Source organism: Neoarius graeffei, chromosome 28 (genome assembly GCF_027579695.1).
Source record: "Neoarius graeffei isolate fNeoGra1 chromosome 28, fNeoGra1.pri, whole genome shotgun sequence".
Classification (NCBI taxonomy): domain Eukaryota; kingdom Metazoa; phylum Chordata; class Actinopteri; order Siluriformes; family Ariidae; genus Neoarius; species Neoarius graeffei.
The window spans coordinates 8,934,886-8,953,646 of record NC_083596.1 but is presented as its reverse complement, the minus strand read 5'-3'; the positions used below and the strand labels follow the sequence as shown (position 1 = coordinate 8,953,646).

At 40.0% G+C, this 18,761-nt stretch overlaps 1 protein-coding gene across 2 annotated transcripts in view; it reads right to left on the bottom strand.

Moving 5' to 3' along the window:
• Nucleotides 1-18,761, bottom strand: part of fsd1l (fibronectin type III and SPRY domain containing 1-like) — an 83,427-nt gene that overhangs the window by 47,296 nt on the left and 17,370 nt on the right. For both annotated transcript variants that reach the window (XM_060912260.1, XM_060912261.1), the window contains exons 2-6: nucleotides 18,362-18,457; nucleotides 18,096-18,227; nucleotides 8,213-8,314; nucleotides 6,381-6,403; nucleotides 4,084-4,205 (exon numbers count right to left, since the gene is read on the bottom strand). In XM_060912260.1, the coding sequence (XP_060768243.1) occupies nucleotides 4,084-4,205; nucleotides 6,381-6,403; nucleotides 8,213-8,314; nucleotides 18,096-18,227; nucleotides 18,362-18,457 (475 nt within the window). The remainder of the gene's footprint in view (nucleotides 1-4,083; nucleotides 4,206-6,380; nucleotides 6,404-8,212; nucleotides 8,315-18,095; nucleotides 18,228-18,361; nucleotides 18,458-18,761) is intronic.

The window sequence follows — 18,761 nt, the reverse complement described above, 5'->3', positions numbered from 1 at the left end:
CAAAATATGTTCAAAACCCACCAAAATGCACTTGAAACTGCTCAACTGGGCCGGAAACCTCCCAATCTGGCAACACTGTGTAGGCACTGCTGATGGTAGTAACACACGTTTGTGCTGAACTGCACACCCAAGAGATTCTTTTAAGCTGGGAAGGGTGTCAAAACAATCCAAATCGAAGTGTTCAGAGCACAGGACGGATGTTGGTGAGGGCTCCCACTTGTCATGAGTGCGCCTGACTTGCTTCACCCACTTCGCATGCAGCTCGGGATCTCTGGGAAACTTGAATAAACTTACCCCATCCTTGTGGGTTTTGGAGCAAAAGCCAGCAACACAACGCGAAGGCATAATAACTAATATATAATAATGTATAATAATAATACTAATAATGACAAACTGAACACCTGTCGCATCAACAACAAACTGGTAAGTTAGGAGGAAGGTTCTTTCGCTGACGTCATATAGCTCCTCCTCCTCTTTCGTCTCCTGGGTGCTGCAGCCCCGTCAAATTTGCCCAAATAGCCGCGTTTATCATAACTTGTAAAATAGGCGCCTTCGTGAATTAATATATGGATCATCGGGAATTACTTTTTATGTTATAAAACATCGCCAAAGATGTCAAAAACATGTCATCAGCACTTTAAGTATTCTAACTGACTGAAATATATGCTAGCAAAGTTTAAAGTGAAAGTTAATCCTGACTTTCATCAAGAAGAAATGTGTTCCTCTGAGCTGAATTAACTAGTTAGCAATAACATTCCAGTTTTCTTCCAGAAGGAGACACTGGATAGTTAATTTAGCTAATGTTCTAGCTTTCTTCAGGAATCGTCTCTGTCTAGTTGGGTTAACTAGCTAGCAATAATGTTCCAGTTTTCTTCAGAAAGAGGCGCTGGCTAGATAATTTAGCTAATGTTTTAGTTTAAAGTAAGTTTTTACTTCAGCCCACTCCTTTTTGGACATGTAAACTCAAAACTGCTTAGTGTGTCCTTGTTTGTATTTTTTTGTTTTGTTTTCTTTTGTTTTGATATTATATTATTATTACCTACGTTATTCATGGCTTATTTTCTAATTTAGTGGCTTTTTACGTGTTCTTGTTGCAAATGCTATTTTGCTTTTCTTGTTTTCTGTTTATTTATTCATTGTTTGTTTACAAGTTCGAAATAAACTATCATCGTCAATGTTTTATCTTTCTTCAGGAATCGTCTCTGGCTGGTTCGGTTATTTAGCTAGCAAAAATGTTCCAGCTTTCTTCCGAAAGAGGCACTGGCTCGTTAATTTTGCTAATTTTCTATCTTTCCTCAGGAATAGGCTTTGGCAAGTTATCTAGCTATCAATAATGTTCCAGTATTCTGACAGAAGGAGGCACTGGGTAGATAATTTAGCAAATGCTTTATCTTTCTTCAGGAATAGACTATGGCCCTGTCTACTTGGCAACGGATTCAGGTGACTCCGATACAATTGTTTATCGTTTAGGCCTGGCGTCCACACGGCACCGGCGTTTTGGGTGCCCAAAACGCAATCTTTTTGAGAACGGGTTCCAGAGTGGAAAGATCTGGCAACGTTGCCGTTGCGAAGTTGTCTGGATGAGTAGAACGGATTTGTTTACGATGACGTCACAACCACATGACTGTGAGTGCTTCACGCCGGGTAGAAGTGTAACGAACTCGATGTGAGTTGTCAACAAATCCTATAACTTGGTTCATGAAACGCGCTTACAAAATATTTTCACTGTGAATATTTATTGTGTAATGGTGCAAAGTGAGAGAGAGAGCGAGAAAATAGCCCTTAGGGCAGAGTCAATCCCGCCAGCAAAAATAGGGAAAAAAAAGGCGCGATCTCACCTCTTCAGATGTTGGTTTAAGTCCTACAATACATTCCTCAAAAAGGGCGTAGAACAACAAATTAATCCATCAACGTGTAGCATTCAATTTATTCCGGACCATTAAAGACGCCGCCTTCCGCGTCGAATCATACGTCATCCTCGCCGCCATATTGGATGGGTCAAAGCGGAGAATAAAGATGCCTCATTCATGTGCTGCGTTTAACTGTACCAACAGGTTTACCGTCCAAACGAGATCACATGGGATTACCTTTCACAGGTGAGACTGGAAAAATACTTTTCATTGTATTTGGTCATTATAATGTCATTTTACGAACAGATTTTCCTGACTTTGTGGCTAACGTGAAGTCTCGCGCATAATAGTTTATGCGCATGCGTCCTTACTTCTTCTATTGTTCTGGTGTCTCCGAAGGGACCGTCTTACAGCGCCCCTAGAGGTGTGGCATGTGTATTGCATCGTTTTCAGCAAGCGTTGCGTTGCCATATGGACCTGATATTTTACTGATCGTTGCCCATTTGGACTCGATATATTTTTAAATCACATCTCGTTGCCGTTGTCGTGTGGATGTAGCCTATGACTAGTTAGGTTATCTATCGATAATGTTACAGTTTTCTTACAGAAATAGCCAATGGCTAGTTAATTTAGCTAATGTTCTTGCTTTCTTCGGGAATTGTCTCTGGCTAGTTGGGTTAACTAGCTAGCAATAATGTTCCAGTTTTCTTCACAAAGAGGCACTGGCTCGTTAATCTAGCTAACGTTCTAGCTTTCTTCAGGAGTAGGCTATGGCTTAGTTATCTAGCGAGCAATAATGTTCCAGTTTTCTTACAGAAGGAGGCACTGGCTAGTTAATTTAGCTAATCTTTTAACTTTCCTCAGGAAAAGGCTATGGCTAGTTAGGTTATCTAGCTAGCAATAACGTTCAAGTTTTCTTACGGAAGAAGGCATTGGCTAGTTAATCTAGCTAATGTTCTAGCTTTCTTCAGGAATAGGCTATGATTTAGTTATCAAGCTAGCAATAATGTTCCAGTTTTCTTACAGAAGGAGACACTGGCTAATTAATCTAGCGAATGTACTAGTTTTCTTCAGGAACAGGTGCTAGCTTGTTATCGATCTGGAAATAATATTTTTTATTTTTTTCGCAGTCCAGTTTCTATCAAATCCTGTGCTCTGATTGGCTGGTGAGCGGGTCCGTATCCTACGATATGACCCTGGTTATGGACCCCGGTTACGGACCTCTGGCGACTCGCTTGTTCACAACAACAAACATAGTAGCAATTTTTGTCAACATAAATTTTTTTAATAAGATTTATTTATAAGATTTTTATCAAAAATCTTATAAATTTTTGCGAGCATTTCTCAGCATAATAGCATTAATTTTACATCATGGATAGTGATAACGACAGTGTTCACAGTGAAAGCGAGTTTTACTACCCTGAGGAAGAAGAAATAAAAGAAAACATTTCAGGAGAAAGCTAAAAACCTGTAACTGTTGCTAACACCGAGCAAAAACATGGCTGAATCCTGAATGACTCCTATTTGTATAAATAGGGGACTATATAGGTGGCAAAATGTAGTTTTTTTCCTGCCATGGAAGTGCACTTGTATACCGAGGAGGAAGCAATTTGCATTACAGCCGTGAATGAGGATTCAAAATGGCGGCTCGGCTCGGTTTTCCCTTTCGGGCGCTCTCGTTTTCTGTTAGAATTTGGTAAAGAAAAAAAAAATTATTTACCAGCTTAAGGTCGGTCCGTATGGTGAAATACTGTGACCTCGGCCTTGAATACTTTCAAGACCTCGGTCACGGTATTTCACCATACGGACCTCCCAGCTGGTAAATAACACACACACACACACACACTATATATATATAAAATATTTCTTCAGGAGATGGGCTAGCAAGGTTATCAAGCTAACAATACTGTTCTGGCTTTCTTCTAGAAGGATGCACTGGATAACTAACCTAGCTAACAATAACCTACTAAATTAACATTGTCCTGTGTCATGGTGGAGGAAACGTAAGCAGTCAATGTACAACTGTAAGACGTACAGGCAGCACGTCTTAATCTCTTTGCCTTTCTCTTGTCCTTGTTTGTTCATTCTGTGCCAAAATATTTTTTTTCCACAAACACAAATCCATTTTTCACATTCTTGATACTGAGTAAAAGTTTTCATCTTCGATTAAACTTAAGCAAAATGGCTGACTGAAGTCCAAACTGGAATAAGCCACATGGATTTGCTAACTCACCAGGAAGGAAGCGAAGGCCCTGGAGAAGCTGGCGCTCCTGTGAAAAGTCCACCATCAGGTGGGTCATGTTGTCTGAGGCTTTGGGCTTCATAGTGAGGCGGAAGGCTGGAGCCATAGTCACCCTGAGACAGATAAACAAGTTTAAATAAATCTATTGCCTTATTCATTTATATATAAATGATATTAGTATCTCTATATCGATCACTATTAGTACTACTAATACCACTAAATATGATGTATTCGCAATAAAGCCTTTATGTGATTATTAATATCAAATCAACGGTTTGGTCAAGAATCTAATTTACATAATAATCTACTTATCTCAAATGTATTTAATCAGCTAAGACATATTTGGTGTCTAATATCTGCTTAATATTGCGCTTGAATGATGATGGTAATGTAGCTAAAATATATACATAGCCAAACTTGCTTTAAATGGCATTGTCAAATTTATTATTAAATTGGAAACATTATCAATGACACCAAATATAATTAACAAATCTTCCATGAAATCGAGTCGTACATGAGCTGATAGCGCTATAATCCATGTACGACGAGATTGAGTGGAATAACTGTTTTATTCGATCCACATTCACAGGATTTTGAGAAACGGGGCATTTTTATTTTTATTTTTTGCAAATTCGAAAAATAAAAAAAAACTTTATACAAAACGTCTGACAAAATCATTTCCGCTTAGTCGGACTTCTTAAAAACCTATCGATGGCTGCACGAATTGACTTTATTGTTGTTTTTTTGTAGAAAGTGACGTCTCGCTGTCGTGCCAAGGTATAGAATAGCTTTAGACATTTATTTAATTCTTCCTTGGACATTTCAATAATGGAATTTTCAAACTTCTTTGAGATTTTGACCCAGTCTAAAAAAATTCAACAAATTTTAATGCTTAAAGATGAAGAATGTAAACAAACCGGCGAAATGACAGGAGCAATTTGTGAAAAATGTGATAATAATAATAATAATAATAATAATAATAATCTCATCTCATTATCTGTAGCCGCTTTATCCTGTTCTACAGGGTCGCAGGCAAGCTGGAGCCTATCCCAGCTGACTACGGGTGAAAGGGGGGGTACACCCTGGACAAGTCGCCAGGTCATCACAGGGCTGACACATAGACACAGACAACCATTCACACTCACATTCACACCTACAGTCAATTTAGAGTCACCAGTTAACCTAACCTGCATGTCTTTGGACTGTGGGGGAAACCGGAGCACCCGGAGGAAACCCACGCAGACACGGGGAGAACATGCAAACTCCGCACAGAAAGGCCCTCGCCGGCCACGGGGCTCGAACCCGGACCTTCTTGCTGTGAGGCGACAGCGCTAACCACTACACCACCGTGCTGCCTAATAATAATAATAATAATAATAATTCTTGAAAAAAAAAAAAAAAAAAAGAGATACGTTCTTACTATGAAATATTTTCATTCCATATTTTGTTCCTTTTTAATTTTTGGGGGGTTTTGTTTTCGAGTAGATTTTTTATTTCATCCTCGGTTGGTTCAGCAACACACTCTGGCATTTTGTTTTTCTCTACTCACAGTATATGAGCTGATATCCTAGTAGTAGAGTAGCCAATCAGAGCGTGTGATTGCTCATATCCAGTGAATGTGGTTATAGTAATTAAAATATATTCTGGTCCAAGATGGCCATCTCCACAATGTTACTGTGTTCAGCTGCACAGTGATCTTATGTTGTAGTTTATAGATTTAAGTCAGTCACAAATTGTTGCTGTTTTAGATGATCAACTACATTTTATGAGGAAAATTATTTACACGTTAAGGGAACCAAGTTTTGCTATCGCTATAAAAAAATCAGGTGCTTTGTGTTTGACATATTGCACAATTTGTCATAGGCAATTTAAAACATTTGCAACGTACTGTATGCTTAAACCACATAAAGGCTTGATAATAAATAAACACCGTCTGTGAACCACCCACAGGCTGGCACACAGTCAGACACACCCTGGGTCAAAGGTCATGCCACCCACCCACACACGTTTGTTTTACTGTCCTTCTGGGGACCTTCCGTGATCAAAATTATTAAAGGAGTTAATTAATGTCATACCTAAATTGAGCCACATGCCTCCCCCCCCACTTCAAGCTCATGCTCAAATATGATGTCAGACCTAGAAGTGTGTGTGTGTGTGTGTGTGTGTGTGTGTGTGTGTGTGTGTGTGTGTGCGCGCGTGTGCGCATGAGATGCAGTGGTATCAGAATACACAAATACACACATGCACACAGTAGATGTGCTTCCAGACAAGTTAAGAGAGTACTGTACCTATCTTTGATCTGTTTGGCTGCCTTGGAGGGGAAAAGGAGAACGAGAGAGAGAGAGAGAGAGAAAGAGAGAGAGAAGAGAAAAACAGGGGCAGTTAGTAGAGGCATGCAGGCTGGAAAGTGAGTATGCAGTATTTCTCAGCACTGGACTCTCTCTCTCTCACACACTAGTTTAAAACAACAAACCATAAAAGAATAATTATTTTGATTCATTTTAAATGAGACTGAAGACTACACAGAGCTCGTCACTGTGATATGTAAAGTCATGTGACCAGCCATGATCAGTTCATCAGTAACAAGCGATCAACAAGCAATGAACACACATGCTTTTCACTCTTATACTTATGGTTATATAAAAATTTGTAAAATCATACAAACATGCAGGTTTAAATAATTGACGTTCTATCAATGACCATTAATTAGTAAAACAATTGGCCACCACTTTTAAAAGAGAGCTGTTAGATTTCTTGGTAGTGACACAGTGATTAGAGTTATACCAGTTTTACATGAAAGGAAAAATCCACCCAGAACAACTTGCATATTAAATCTTTAAAAGTAACATGGGCTCTTCAATGGCATCCATGATTTTTTTTTTTCGAATGAAATTTGGGCTCAATCTTTTATGTTTACACTTCTTTCATCCACATGGTGATCTATTTTCACTTTGGTTAACACTTTCCTACATTACCCACAATACCATGCTGCAAGTGGTTCAGTGGGATTTAACCTTTGATGCATCTTCTGTACACACTGCTCAGACAGATCTGTCATGCTAATACTGCTGTCGACACCATCACATTTGTCACCTCGTAGATTGCTAACTACTTTGTATTGCTTTCAGTCCAGTGTGTGCACCAACGTCTCAACTACTTCTACCATGGACCTCTTATTAATATGCCACAGATCTTTGCGCTTTTATTTTTAGGAGCGAAAAATAAATCCTGACCTTTATGTTTGAAATCGTTGGCATTTTTCTCTTAAAAAATAGCCACAATGAGGCTGGAGGTCATACCGGCCACTGTTGTTGTGTGCGAGTTTGAAATTCGATCAATCCTGTGGGAGGAGAAGCGATTTTTGTGAAATTGCATATGACCCCTGTGTCACCGCATCCGTAGCAGGTGGTGCCACCTGGTGAACAATTCTTGTTGGAATATGCCTTTAGAGTCTTCTGGGTGAGTTTCAGTGAAAACGTCCCAGCAGTTTACGAAGAGTAGCGTTTAATGTGACGAGTCATCCAAAAATTTCACACGCCCATAAAACTGTAAATGAGACAGGTGGCGCTACCATCTTGGAAACTTTTATACTCCATCCTGGGGAACATTCCATATAAGTTTGATCAAAATCTGATCACTCCTGTAGAAAGAGTAGCGATTTTCATGAAACTGCTCATGACCCCTCTGTAGCCTCATCCATGGTAGGTGGTGCTACTTGGTGAACAACTCTTGTTGGAATATGTCTTTAGAGTCTTTTGGGTGAGTTTCAGTGAAAACGTCCCAGCAGTTTACGAAGAGTAGCGTTTAATGTGTTGAGTCATCCAAAAATTTCAGACGGCCATAAAATTGTAAATATGACAAGTGGCGCTACCATCTTGAAAACTTTTAATGCTTATTTATTTATTTATTTATTTAATGTGACTTACAGCTCTCTTTGATTCTGTAACATTTTCTGTGCGCCTTCTACCTATAGTATTTTCAGTACGTTTTCTTCCCACATCAGTGAGAATCAGCTGCTTTTCTTTGCCTATATTCTGGGCTTTATTAGGATACAAGAGTTAAAAAAAAAAAAAGCAGTGTAGATTAGCAAGTGAGAGGTTTAATATTTTTATATACAGACCTTGGTGAACTCATTCTCATCTTTGATATCCAGTGCGTGCTGAGCGAACTCCAGCAACTCCTCTGAACTCTCCAATGCATTAGTGCTCTGAGTCAGTTGGTTCTTATAGAAAGAAAAGTAGAAAATACAAACAATGTGGTAAAAACATACCAAGTATGACTAAGCTAATTCTCTTCTTCGCCCAAATGTAGTATATTTCAGATAAACATGTTTTGGCTGATTGATATTTGGCTAAACTGCGTTGAGTCGATCACATCGTTGACAATATTTGCAGCTTGTGTACTTGCTAGCAAAAATGGCTTCGTAAAAAGTGGCAAATATCAGACACCAAGTGATTCGCTTTAGCTCAATTTTTATATCACAACAACTGACGAACATTTCATTAGGGTTTACAATTTAATCACAATGATTTATTAAACACATTTTAACTTGTACCTGGATCTTTGGACAGCATTTTAAAGGTCCCATGGCATGAAATTTTCACTTTCTGAGGTTTTTTAACGTTAAAATGAGTTCCTCTGACGTTCTTAAGTCACCCCAGTGGCTAGAAATTTCATAATGTGTAAACCAAACTATGCCCAACATTTGAGAATGGCGCGTCAAAACAGCGCGTTGATAAGCTCTTCCCTTTACTACGTCAGCAAGGGAGATGATCCCCCACGCCCCCCCTCTGGATTCCCACCCACTGTATGGATTGCCCGCCCAGTTGTAGTGAGGAGACCATAGAGGACACAACAACATGGCATCACCTAAGCGAGCGAAACATGGAAATTGCGCTGTACATGGATGTGACAACACAGAAAAGAGTCTGTTTTTACTGCCGACGGGAGAGCCCCTGAAGACGCAGTGGCTTAATTTTAATGATACGCCGTCGAGTCTACCTAAGACGGTGTATGTTTGTCGGAAGCATTTTCCTGAGGAATGTTTCCACAACTTGGGACAGTACAGGGCAGGTTTTGCACATCAACTGTCACTGAAGCCTGGGTCCGTATCAAACATCCCTGCTGCATCAGCCACAAACACCGAACAAGTAAGTGTATAACTGGTCGTTTTGCCGTGTTTTAAAATCGGTGCGTTAGCCTAGCAATGGCTACATTAGCTGTGCAGCTAACCGCTTCCTGCAGTTAGCCAGGTAATCTGCGCTACAAAACTAAAGAGCATGCAGCATGCTCTGTTAAACTGAGTTTAGTCTGGAAATTGACTGTAACTTATGAGCTTATGTTTGACTATTGCTCCGCAATGCATGTCTTCTGTTGGATAAGCGATATGTTGCTGTAGTTGCTGCTTCTATCCTCTTTGGTTATGGAGTGCGTGTTCAAGCCTAGGGTATTATACGTTCGTAAACTACCACTCCGAACACTCTCACTCTCTGTTCTCTGTGTCACGTTGAGTTTACGAAAGGAGTCCGAGGGAGAACGGGGTTTTGTCTTAGCAGCGTGGCTACAGGCGCTGATAGCAGCGAGTATGTGTGTGCGCAGCTTGGTCAAGCCCCTCCCCCCCATGGCCCACCCCAACCCTCTACCCTTCCCTGCCTCCTGCTTCTCATTAGCAAAACGACGCACTGGGAAAAGCGCTGAAATGGGGCTTTCTCCCAGGAGGCTATATTTACGTGCCGAGGGTTCATTTCGAGAAAGGCTGCGGATATAACATCCGGAAGCCTCCACGAGCCCGTTTAAAGCATCAACAAACCACCATGCCATGGGACCTTTAACAAAACATTTTGTTGCCAACACTGAGTTTCTTGCTAGCATCTCAGCTTAGCTTAAAAACACAGGTTAGCGCTTTTAGCAACAACCTTGAAGTGGGCTGAATAACATACTGGAATTATTTGTAAACAAAGGCTAAAAATTGTTCACCAAAAATTAGGTTTAATAGCCTACCAACGTTTAAACTCTTATAATGATACTTGGGAGTGTAGGTACATTGTTTGCTAGCATCAATAGCCTTGTAGCTTCAGTATAAAACTAATGAAACAAACAGTGTGAGTGCATTGATGACATTTGAGGAAAGAGAAAAGTAAACCTATGAGTAAACACTCTTAAACTTTAACTATACAGTGGTGGGGGCGGCACGGTGGTGTAGTGGTTAGCGCTGTCGCCTCACAGCAAGAAGGTCCGGGTTCGAGCCCCGTGGCCGGCGAGGGCCTTTCTGTGCGGAGTTTGCATGTTCTCCCCGTGTCCGCGTGGGTTTCCTCCGGGTGCTCCGGTTTCCCCCACAGTCCAAAGACATGCAGGTTAGGTTAACTGGTGACTCTAAATTGACCGTAGGTGTGAATGTGAGTGTGAATGGTTGTCTGTGTCTATGTGTCAGCCCTGCGATGACCTGGCGACTTGTCCAGGGTGTACCCCGCCTTTCACCCGTAGTCAGCTGGGATAGGCTCCAGCTTGCCTGCGACCCTGTAGGACAGGATAAAGCGGCTAGAGATAATGAGATGAGATGAGATATACAGTGGTGCTTGAAAGTTTGTGAACCCTTTAGAATTTTCTATATTTCTGCATAAATATGACCTAAAACAACATCAAATTTTCACACAAGTCCTAAAAGTAGATAAAGAGAACCCAGTTAAACAAATGAGACAAAAATATTATACTTGCTCATTTATTTATTGAGGAAAATGATCCAACATTACATATCTGTGAGTGGCAAAAGTATGTGAACCTCTAGGATTAGCAGTTAATTTGAAGGTGAAATTAGAGTCAGGAGTTTTCAATCAATGGGATGACAATCAGGTGTGAGTGGGCACCCTGTTTTATTTAAAGAACAGGGATCTATCAAAGTCTGATCTTCACAACCCATGTTTGTGGAAGTGTATCATGACACAAACAAAGGAGATTTCTGAGGACCTCAGAAAAAGTGTTGTTGATGCTCATCAGGCTGGAAAAGGTTACAAAACCATCTCTAAAGAGTTTGGACTCCACCAATCCACAGTCAGACAGACTGTGTACAAATGGAGGAAATTCAAGACCATTGTTACCCTTCCCAGGAGTGGTCGACCAACAAAGATCACTCCAAGAGCAAGGCGTGTAATAGTCAGCGAGGTCACAAAGGACCCCAGGGTAACTTCTAAGCAACTGAAGGCCTCTCTCACATTGGCTAATGTTAATGTTCATGAGTCCACCATCAGGAGAACACTGAACAACAATGGTGTGCATGGCAGGGTTGCAAGGAGAAAGCCACTGCTCTCCAAAAAGAACATTGCTGCTCATCTGCAGTTTGCTAAAGATCACGTGAACAAGCCAGAAGGCTATTGGAAAAATGTTTTGTGGACGGATGAGACCAAAATAGAACTTTTTGGTTTAAATGAGAAGCGTTATGTTTGGAGAAAGGAAAAAACACTGTATTTCAGCATAAGAACCTTATCCCATCTGTGAAACATGGTGGTGGTAATATCATGGTTTGGGCCTGTTTTGCTGCATCTGGGCCAGGACGGCTTGCCATCATTGATGGAACAACGAATTCTGAATTATACCAGCGAATTCTAAAGGAAAATGTCAGGACATCTGTCCGTGAACTGAATCTCAAGAGAAGGTGAGTCATGCAGCAAGACAACGATCCTAAGCACACAAGTCGTTCTACCAAAGAACGGTTAAAGAAGAATAAAGTTAATGTTTTGGAATGGCCAAGTCAAAGGCCTGACCTTAATCCAATAGAAATGTTGTGGAAGGACCTGAAGCGAGCAGTTCATGTGAGGAAACCCACCAACATCCCAGAGTTGAAGCTGTTCTGTATGGAGGAACGGGCTAAAATTCCTCCAAGCCGGTGTGCAGGACTGATCAACAGTCACCACAAACATTTAGTTGCAGTTATTGCTGCACAAGGGGGTCACACCAGATACTGAAAGCAAAGGTTTACATACTTTTGCCACTCACAGATATGTAATATTGGGTCATTTTCTTCAATAAATAAAATGACCAAGTATAATATTTTTGTCTCATTTGTTTAACTGGGTTCTCTTTATCTACTTTTAGGACTTGTGTGAAAATCTGATGATGTTTTAGGCCATATTTATGCAGAAATATCGAAAATTCTAAAGGGCTCACAAACTTTCAAGCACCACTGTACATGTTATGAGTGTAAAAGTGTTTGTAATTAGCCTATGTCCAACATTCTTGCCAGTAATCATAAAAACGTTTTTAGTATGAGTTACGATGTTTCTTGAGGACCTAATGAAAGTGTCTGCAGAGTAAGAGGGTCTGAAGGCTTGCTGCGGAATTTAACTGAATCATTCTGATTCCTATCACATTCCTGAACAGACTTACAACTATTTCAGTTTGTCCTTCGTCAGGGACACCCTTTCTTGCATTGTCTCAAGAATTGTGTTGCATCCTGCTCAGGATTACTGAGCGTTTGAGTTTGGACTGTTTGGTAGTTTCAGTTAACTGAAGGTCTACCATCAAGTCTGGTGGAATGCGGAGCATGAAGTTCAAATAGTTTAAATATTCATTCTTCTGCCCAGTTTGTTCTCATGAATTATAAAAGTTTCAACTGAAATGAACATTTGTGGAAAAATCAGTTGTGTGTTCATCAATCTTTTTAATCGTTTATGCTGTTTTTGTTTTAAAGACTTTTCTCGTATTATCAAGCATCAACTGACTATAAAAATGTTAAAAGGGCTGTACATAGTTTTGACATTTGTTGACTACCAAACTGTACAGAACACACCTCTTCTTATAGAGATCGGTGCTTGCGTCATTCCACCAGACATTAACGTTGCTGAAGAAAACACCAGGTAGGTGAAAAATTCTGCTATTCTTTGTAATTTCTCGTTAATCTTTTTTCCATTTTTTCTTCATGAATGAATGTATAAGTGGCCTAGTGACAAATAAAAACACTCTTAAGACAGAATAAACAATCTACAACCCCGATTCCAAAAAAGTTGGGACAAAGTACAAATTGTAAATAAAAACGGAATGCAATAATTTACAAATCTCAAAAACTGATATTGTATTCACAATAGAACATAGACAACATATCAAATGTTGAAAGTGAGACATTTTGAAATTTCATGCCAAATATTGGCTCATTTGAAATTTCATGACAGCAACACATCTCAAAAAAGTTGGGACGGGGCAATAAGAGGCTGGAAAAGTTAAAGGTCCAAAAAAGGAACAGCTGGAGGACCAAATTGCAACTCATTAGGTCAATTGGCAATGGGTCATTAACATGACTGGGTATAAAAAGAGCATCTTGGAGTGGCAGCGGCTCTCAGAAGTAAAGATGGGAAGAGGATCACCAATCCCCCTAATTCTGCGCCGACAAATAGTGGAGCAATATCAGAAAGGAGTTCGACAGTGTAAAATTGCAAAGAGTTTGAACATATCATCATCTACAGTGCATAATATCATCAAAAGATTCAGAGAATCTGGAAGAATCTCTGTGCGTAAGGGTCAAGGCCAGAAAACCATACTGGGTGCCCGTGATCTTTGGGCCCTTAGACGGCACTGCATCACATACAGGCATGCTTCTGTATTGGAAACAGGGCTTTGAACCGGTTCAAGGAGCGGAAACGAAAACCGGGAACTTTTTCTATTTCACATGGAACAGAAACGAAACCAGAAACTTTATTATTTTTTATGTTCCGGAACAGAAACGCTTATTAAAAATAATGGTAACCGGTTAATACCGGTTTTTATTTCGTTCCTCAAAGTTTCTGTAGCCTACAAATAGTCATTCTTCTCCTGCGCAAGTTTCTATGACCCGCTGGGGTTCACTTCCTGTGTGACGTTCGCTGATTGAATGGAGAGAGCGGGAAGGTGGACTGCTAGTGAGTAAATGCATTACTGAGTGTCTGAGCAAAGAAGAGCCTGAACGATGCAACCTCCCTATTGGCTGTTTGTAAAAATGTATCAATTGTTGCCCCTCCCACGGGAATCATCGCGGGCTCGAGAGACGAGACCTGACGAGTTAGTTCGTTGGTAGCAGAACAAAATGTCTGGACACAAATCAGGTTTTCAGAAAAGGAAAGAAAATAAACGCAGGGTCGAAAATACAAAAAAGGAGGCAGAAAATGCAAAACGAGTTTTAAGGTAGGACAAATGGTTACTTTTCTGAGGCAGCCCGCCGTGGCTGCCTGCAGGCTGATTTATTATAGCCCATTTAGTTAAAATAGTTGATATAAAATGTTTATAGTTATAGTTATGTGATGGTTGTTCTGATTTAGACTGGTGTTTTTTTTTTTTTTTGGGGGGGGGGGGTTTGCGCGATGTTGCACCCGGGTCCAGATTAGGGCAGAACCGGCTCTGGCTACATTTCAGCTGTAGTTTGTTATGAGTGTATGTACTTGCATAGATGTGTACTTCCAATATGGCGCCTAACAAACTCTCGCGGCGCGGTGACGTCATGCGGTAGCCCTCTATAGGGCCTGACTAGCCTTTGGTAACACACTAAACGAATTATCTTTCATTTTTGGCACTTTTTCTGTTTGTGTAGATGGGAAGACATACTGAGAATCCAAATCGCCAACATTTGAAATAATAATTATTTTGAATTATTTCTTGTCTTATTTAATGAAGGCTGTAATAGAATTAGCCTACATTTGGCTTAAGCTGGATGAGACAGAGACATAATTTTATAGCCATTTGTTAAACAGCTGACAGGGAACGTAATTAACCGTTCCGGGAACGAAATTTTTTTGTTCTAACCGGTTCGGGAACGTCTATTTAATGGTGGAACCCAAAACCGGAAACGTTAAAATTCCGTTTCTGTTCGGAACGAACCAATAGGAAAAAAATTCCGGTTCAAAGCCCTGATTGGAAATCACAAAATGGGCTCAGGAATATTTCCAGAGAACATTATCTGTGAACACAATTCACCGTGCCATCCGCCGTTGCCAGCTAAAACTCTATAGTTCAAAGAAGAAGCCGTATCTAAACATGATCCAGAAGCGCAGACGTCTTCTCTGGGCCAAGGCTCATTTAAAATGGACTGTGGCAAAGTGGAAAACTGTTCTGTGGTCAGACGAATCAAAATTTGAAGTTCTTTATGGAAATCAGGGACGCCGTATCATTCGGACTAAAGAGGAGAAGGATGACCCAAGTTGTTATCAGCGCTCAGTTCAGAAGCCTGCATCTCTGATGGTATGGGGTTGCATTAGTGTGTGTGGCATGGGCAGCTTACACATCTGGAAAGACACCATCAGTGCTGAAAGGTATGTTCAGGTTCTAGAGCAACATATGCTCCCATCCAGACGACGTCTCTTTCAGGGAAGACCTTGCATTTTCCAACATGACAATGCCAAACCACATACTGCATCAATTACAGCATCATGGCTGCGTAGAAGAAGGGTCCGGGTACTGAACTGGCTAGCCTGCAGTCCAGATCTTTCACCCATAGAAAACATTTGGCGCATCATAAAACGGAAGATACGACAAAAAAGACCTAAGACAGTTGAGCAACTAGAATCCTACATTAGACAAGAATGGGTTAACATTCCTATCCCTAAACTTGAGCAACTTGTCTCCTCAGTCCCCAGACGTTTACAGACTGTTGTAAAGAGAAAAGGGGATGTCTCACAGTGGTAAACATGGCCTTGTCCCAACTTTTTTGAGATGTGTTGTTGTCATGAAATTTAAAATCACCTAATTTTTCTCTTTAAATGAAACATTTTCTCAGTTTAAACATTTGATATGTCATCTATGTTCTATTCTGAATAAAATATGGAATTTTGAAACTTCCACATCATTGCATTCCGTTTTTATTTACAATTTGTACTTTGTCCCAACTTTTTTGGAATCGGGGTTGTATTTGATTACAACCGGGACTGGAAAGCTTAGGTGCATCAATCCACCAGACGACATTGTACAGTTTATTATTATTACTTCTTAACAATTAATGAAGGCTGCAATACAGGTTGCTTAGCCAGGAACTTTCTCTTATGGATGAACCATAACCTCAGTACTACTGCTCACTTTTATTCGACATCATGGCATCATCTAATTTTTGTTTCTTGCCTTTTCCCCCTCGTAATAACATGCAATAATGATTGAGAGGAATGATGGACATGTTTAATGTTAATGCACCTAAGATCTCTTAAAGGAAAATCTTTTGCATCTTAACTTATTCTGCAGGCTTTACTTGTTTGTTAAAGGAGAACTGAAGGTACTTTTTTTTATTATCAAAATTCTATTTCTCATTTTATTAAATATAGGAATGCATTTTTGATCGCTATTTTGTCGCTGCTATAGCAAGTTATGAGTGTTTGAAATATGCTATGTTATACATCAGTCCATATGTCAAAGCAACGGCCGTAAACGAGATTCGTTGAGACCTGTGCGAGACATCGTAGGACGGAAGTAAAACGTACAGCGGAAATCAAAGTGACCAACATCTGCCAACGTTGTCAAAAGACGCGCGCGCCCTCTTTCGAATGCTGACATAATCAAGCCGGAAATTTTGTTTGTTTTGATAGCAATCAGGAAAGTTTGAAAAGAGTAGGTAGTAATCGTCATTTAAACTCGTTTTTGTGTGATATTTCGTTTGGAAAACAGTTTTCATTTAAACTCGTTTTTGTGCGATATTTCGTTTGGAAAACAGTTTTCAAAATGACACCTGGCTGACACTTGATGTTTCAAAGTCTTGCACAAGTCTCGTGAAGATCGTACGGATAAGTGACGCCTGCCGTGGACCAAATGAACTAAATTCAACATGGCTAAACACCGAATAGACCGATAAGTACAATATTTAATTGCAATTAGTTGCCAATACGAGTCACGCTATAAGGTTGCTAAAACTGAAAACATAATTGAATAACACGTTAATTAAGAAATAAAGCAAGTTTAAAAATGACTTCAGTTCTCCTTTAACTTAAAAAAAAGAACTACATGTCATGCAACTTTTATTTTGGCTTGGCCTTCTTTTGTCTCGGAGTGGTCCAAGCAAAAAACAAAACAAAAAACTGCATGACATTTTGTATTTCTAATTCAGCAGTCAATAAAAGGTAAAGACTTCTGCAAGACATAACACGCAAGCTAACAAGGATTAACTTGCCCTTTGGCTTCCTTTAGAGTCCAACACTTTTGTTCCAAAAAAAAAAAATCACTTTATCCTTTCACTTTGAAAAAAGAGCAATTTTTTTTCACTCCAGTTGTTAATGGCTGAAAAGCTTGGATGGTTTTTGGTTTGTTCTGCCTTTCTTCCATTCCCTCTCCTTTTTCCTTTTCGTCCCACCCTCCTCTGGTTCTCACTGGCACGAGAAAACAAGGGCTACGGTTGACGATGAGGTTGCCAGACACCAGTGCTTTTGTATTTGAATATGACTCTCTGAACACATCTCTTTCCTAGTTATCACTCGCTCTGTTCCTGAGTATCTGCCTTTCTACAGAATTCAGTTTTCACAATAATGGAAATCAAGTATTTATTCGCACTGCTTAAAACAAAACGCTAAAATACGGTTTAACTAACAGTTCGCTACAGAATCCATCCACTTTGGTTGCATTAACATAAAATCAACTTCCAAGTGTAAAGATTCTCTGCCTTGTCATTTTGTAAAATAGTGAGCATAATTTTGACGCACACAAGTTAAAAACCAGATTTTGACCTCTTGTTGTCCCGCTTCTGGTCATCTAACGTGTCTATGTGAATACTTTTGCACTCTGAGATGCCTATTAGAGAATTAATAACAGTTTAAGGGACCAATCGGAGGCATGTTGTGTGTAGGGCTGAATGGGCTGGGTTCTAATAGCTAATCTCTCATCTGGGTTGATTTCACACATCAGTATTGTCTCTGCTCAGTGGGCTCAAAGAAATGCCATGGCAGCATGATGACATCATCCAGACTGGGCCGAAGAGAACCAAACAAACTCCAAGCACAGACACACACACACACGATGCAGTTACTGGAAATTCATTTTTTTGGCCTTTGACCCTCCAAAGAGCATGTCCTTACCTGCAGTTCATGTGATTTCCTGGCCTGTTCTTGCTTAATACTGTTGGTCATACTCTCCTTAGTCTCTTCCAGGATAGAAAACAGCGTGTCAAACTCCTCTTCTAAATCAGACACCACCTGGCTGGAGTTAACCTGATCACACAGCACATAAATATTCAATTCCAACATGCTCATTCCAGATGACGATATCATGTGGAAGAAGAAACTGGAGAAACCAGTTTTAAAGTTATTTACATTAGTCTTCATTACCACTTCCTGCATCTTACCTGAACTCCAGCCAGCAGGTGACTTAGCGTCTCGATGAAATTGTGGAGCTCATCATTTTTATTCGCTAATGTGGTGATTATCCTTTGTAGGGCCTCCTGTATGGTGGGACAAATCAATTTTTTTGAGATTTACACAGAACCAATAACACAAATTCTGACAACTGCAAAAAAAAAAAAAATTGTAGATAGTGTTGTAGTGTACATTCTGTTTCAGGCAAGGAGGTGTAGTAAACATGACATTAAATGGTATAAATGCCACAGAATACTCCACAAGCACTTTGCTAACACTAACTCGTTATAATGATCAGCATCTGATGCTCATTTTATTTCAAGAATGCTATGGTACATTTGTAATCCAAGACACGTGCAGCTTGTCCTATATATTAACTCATGCGGAAGA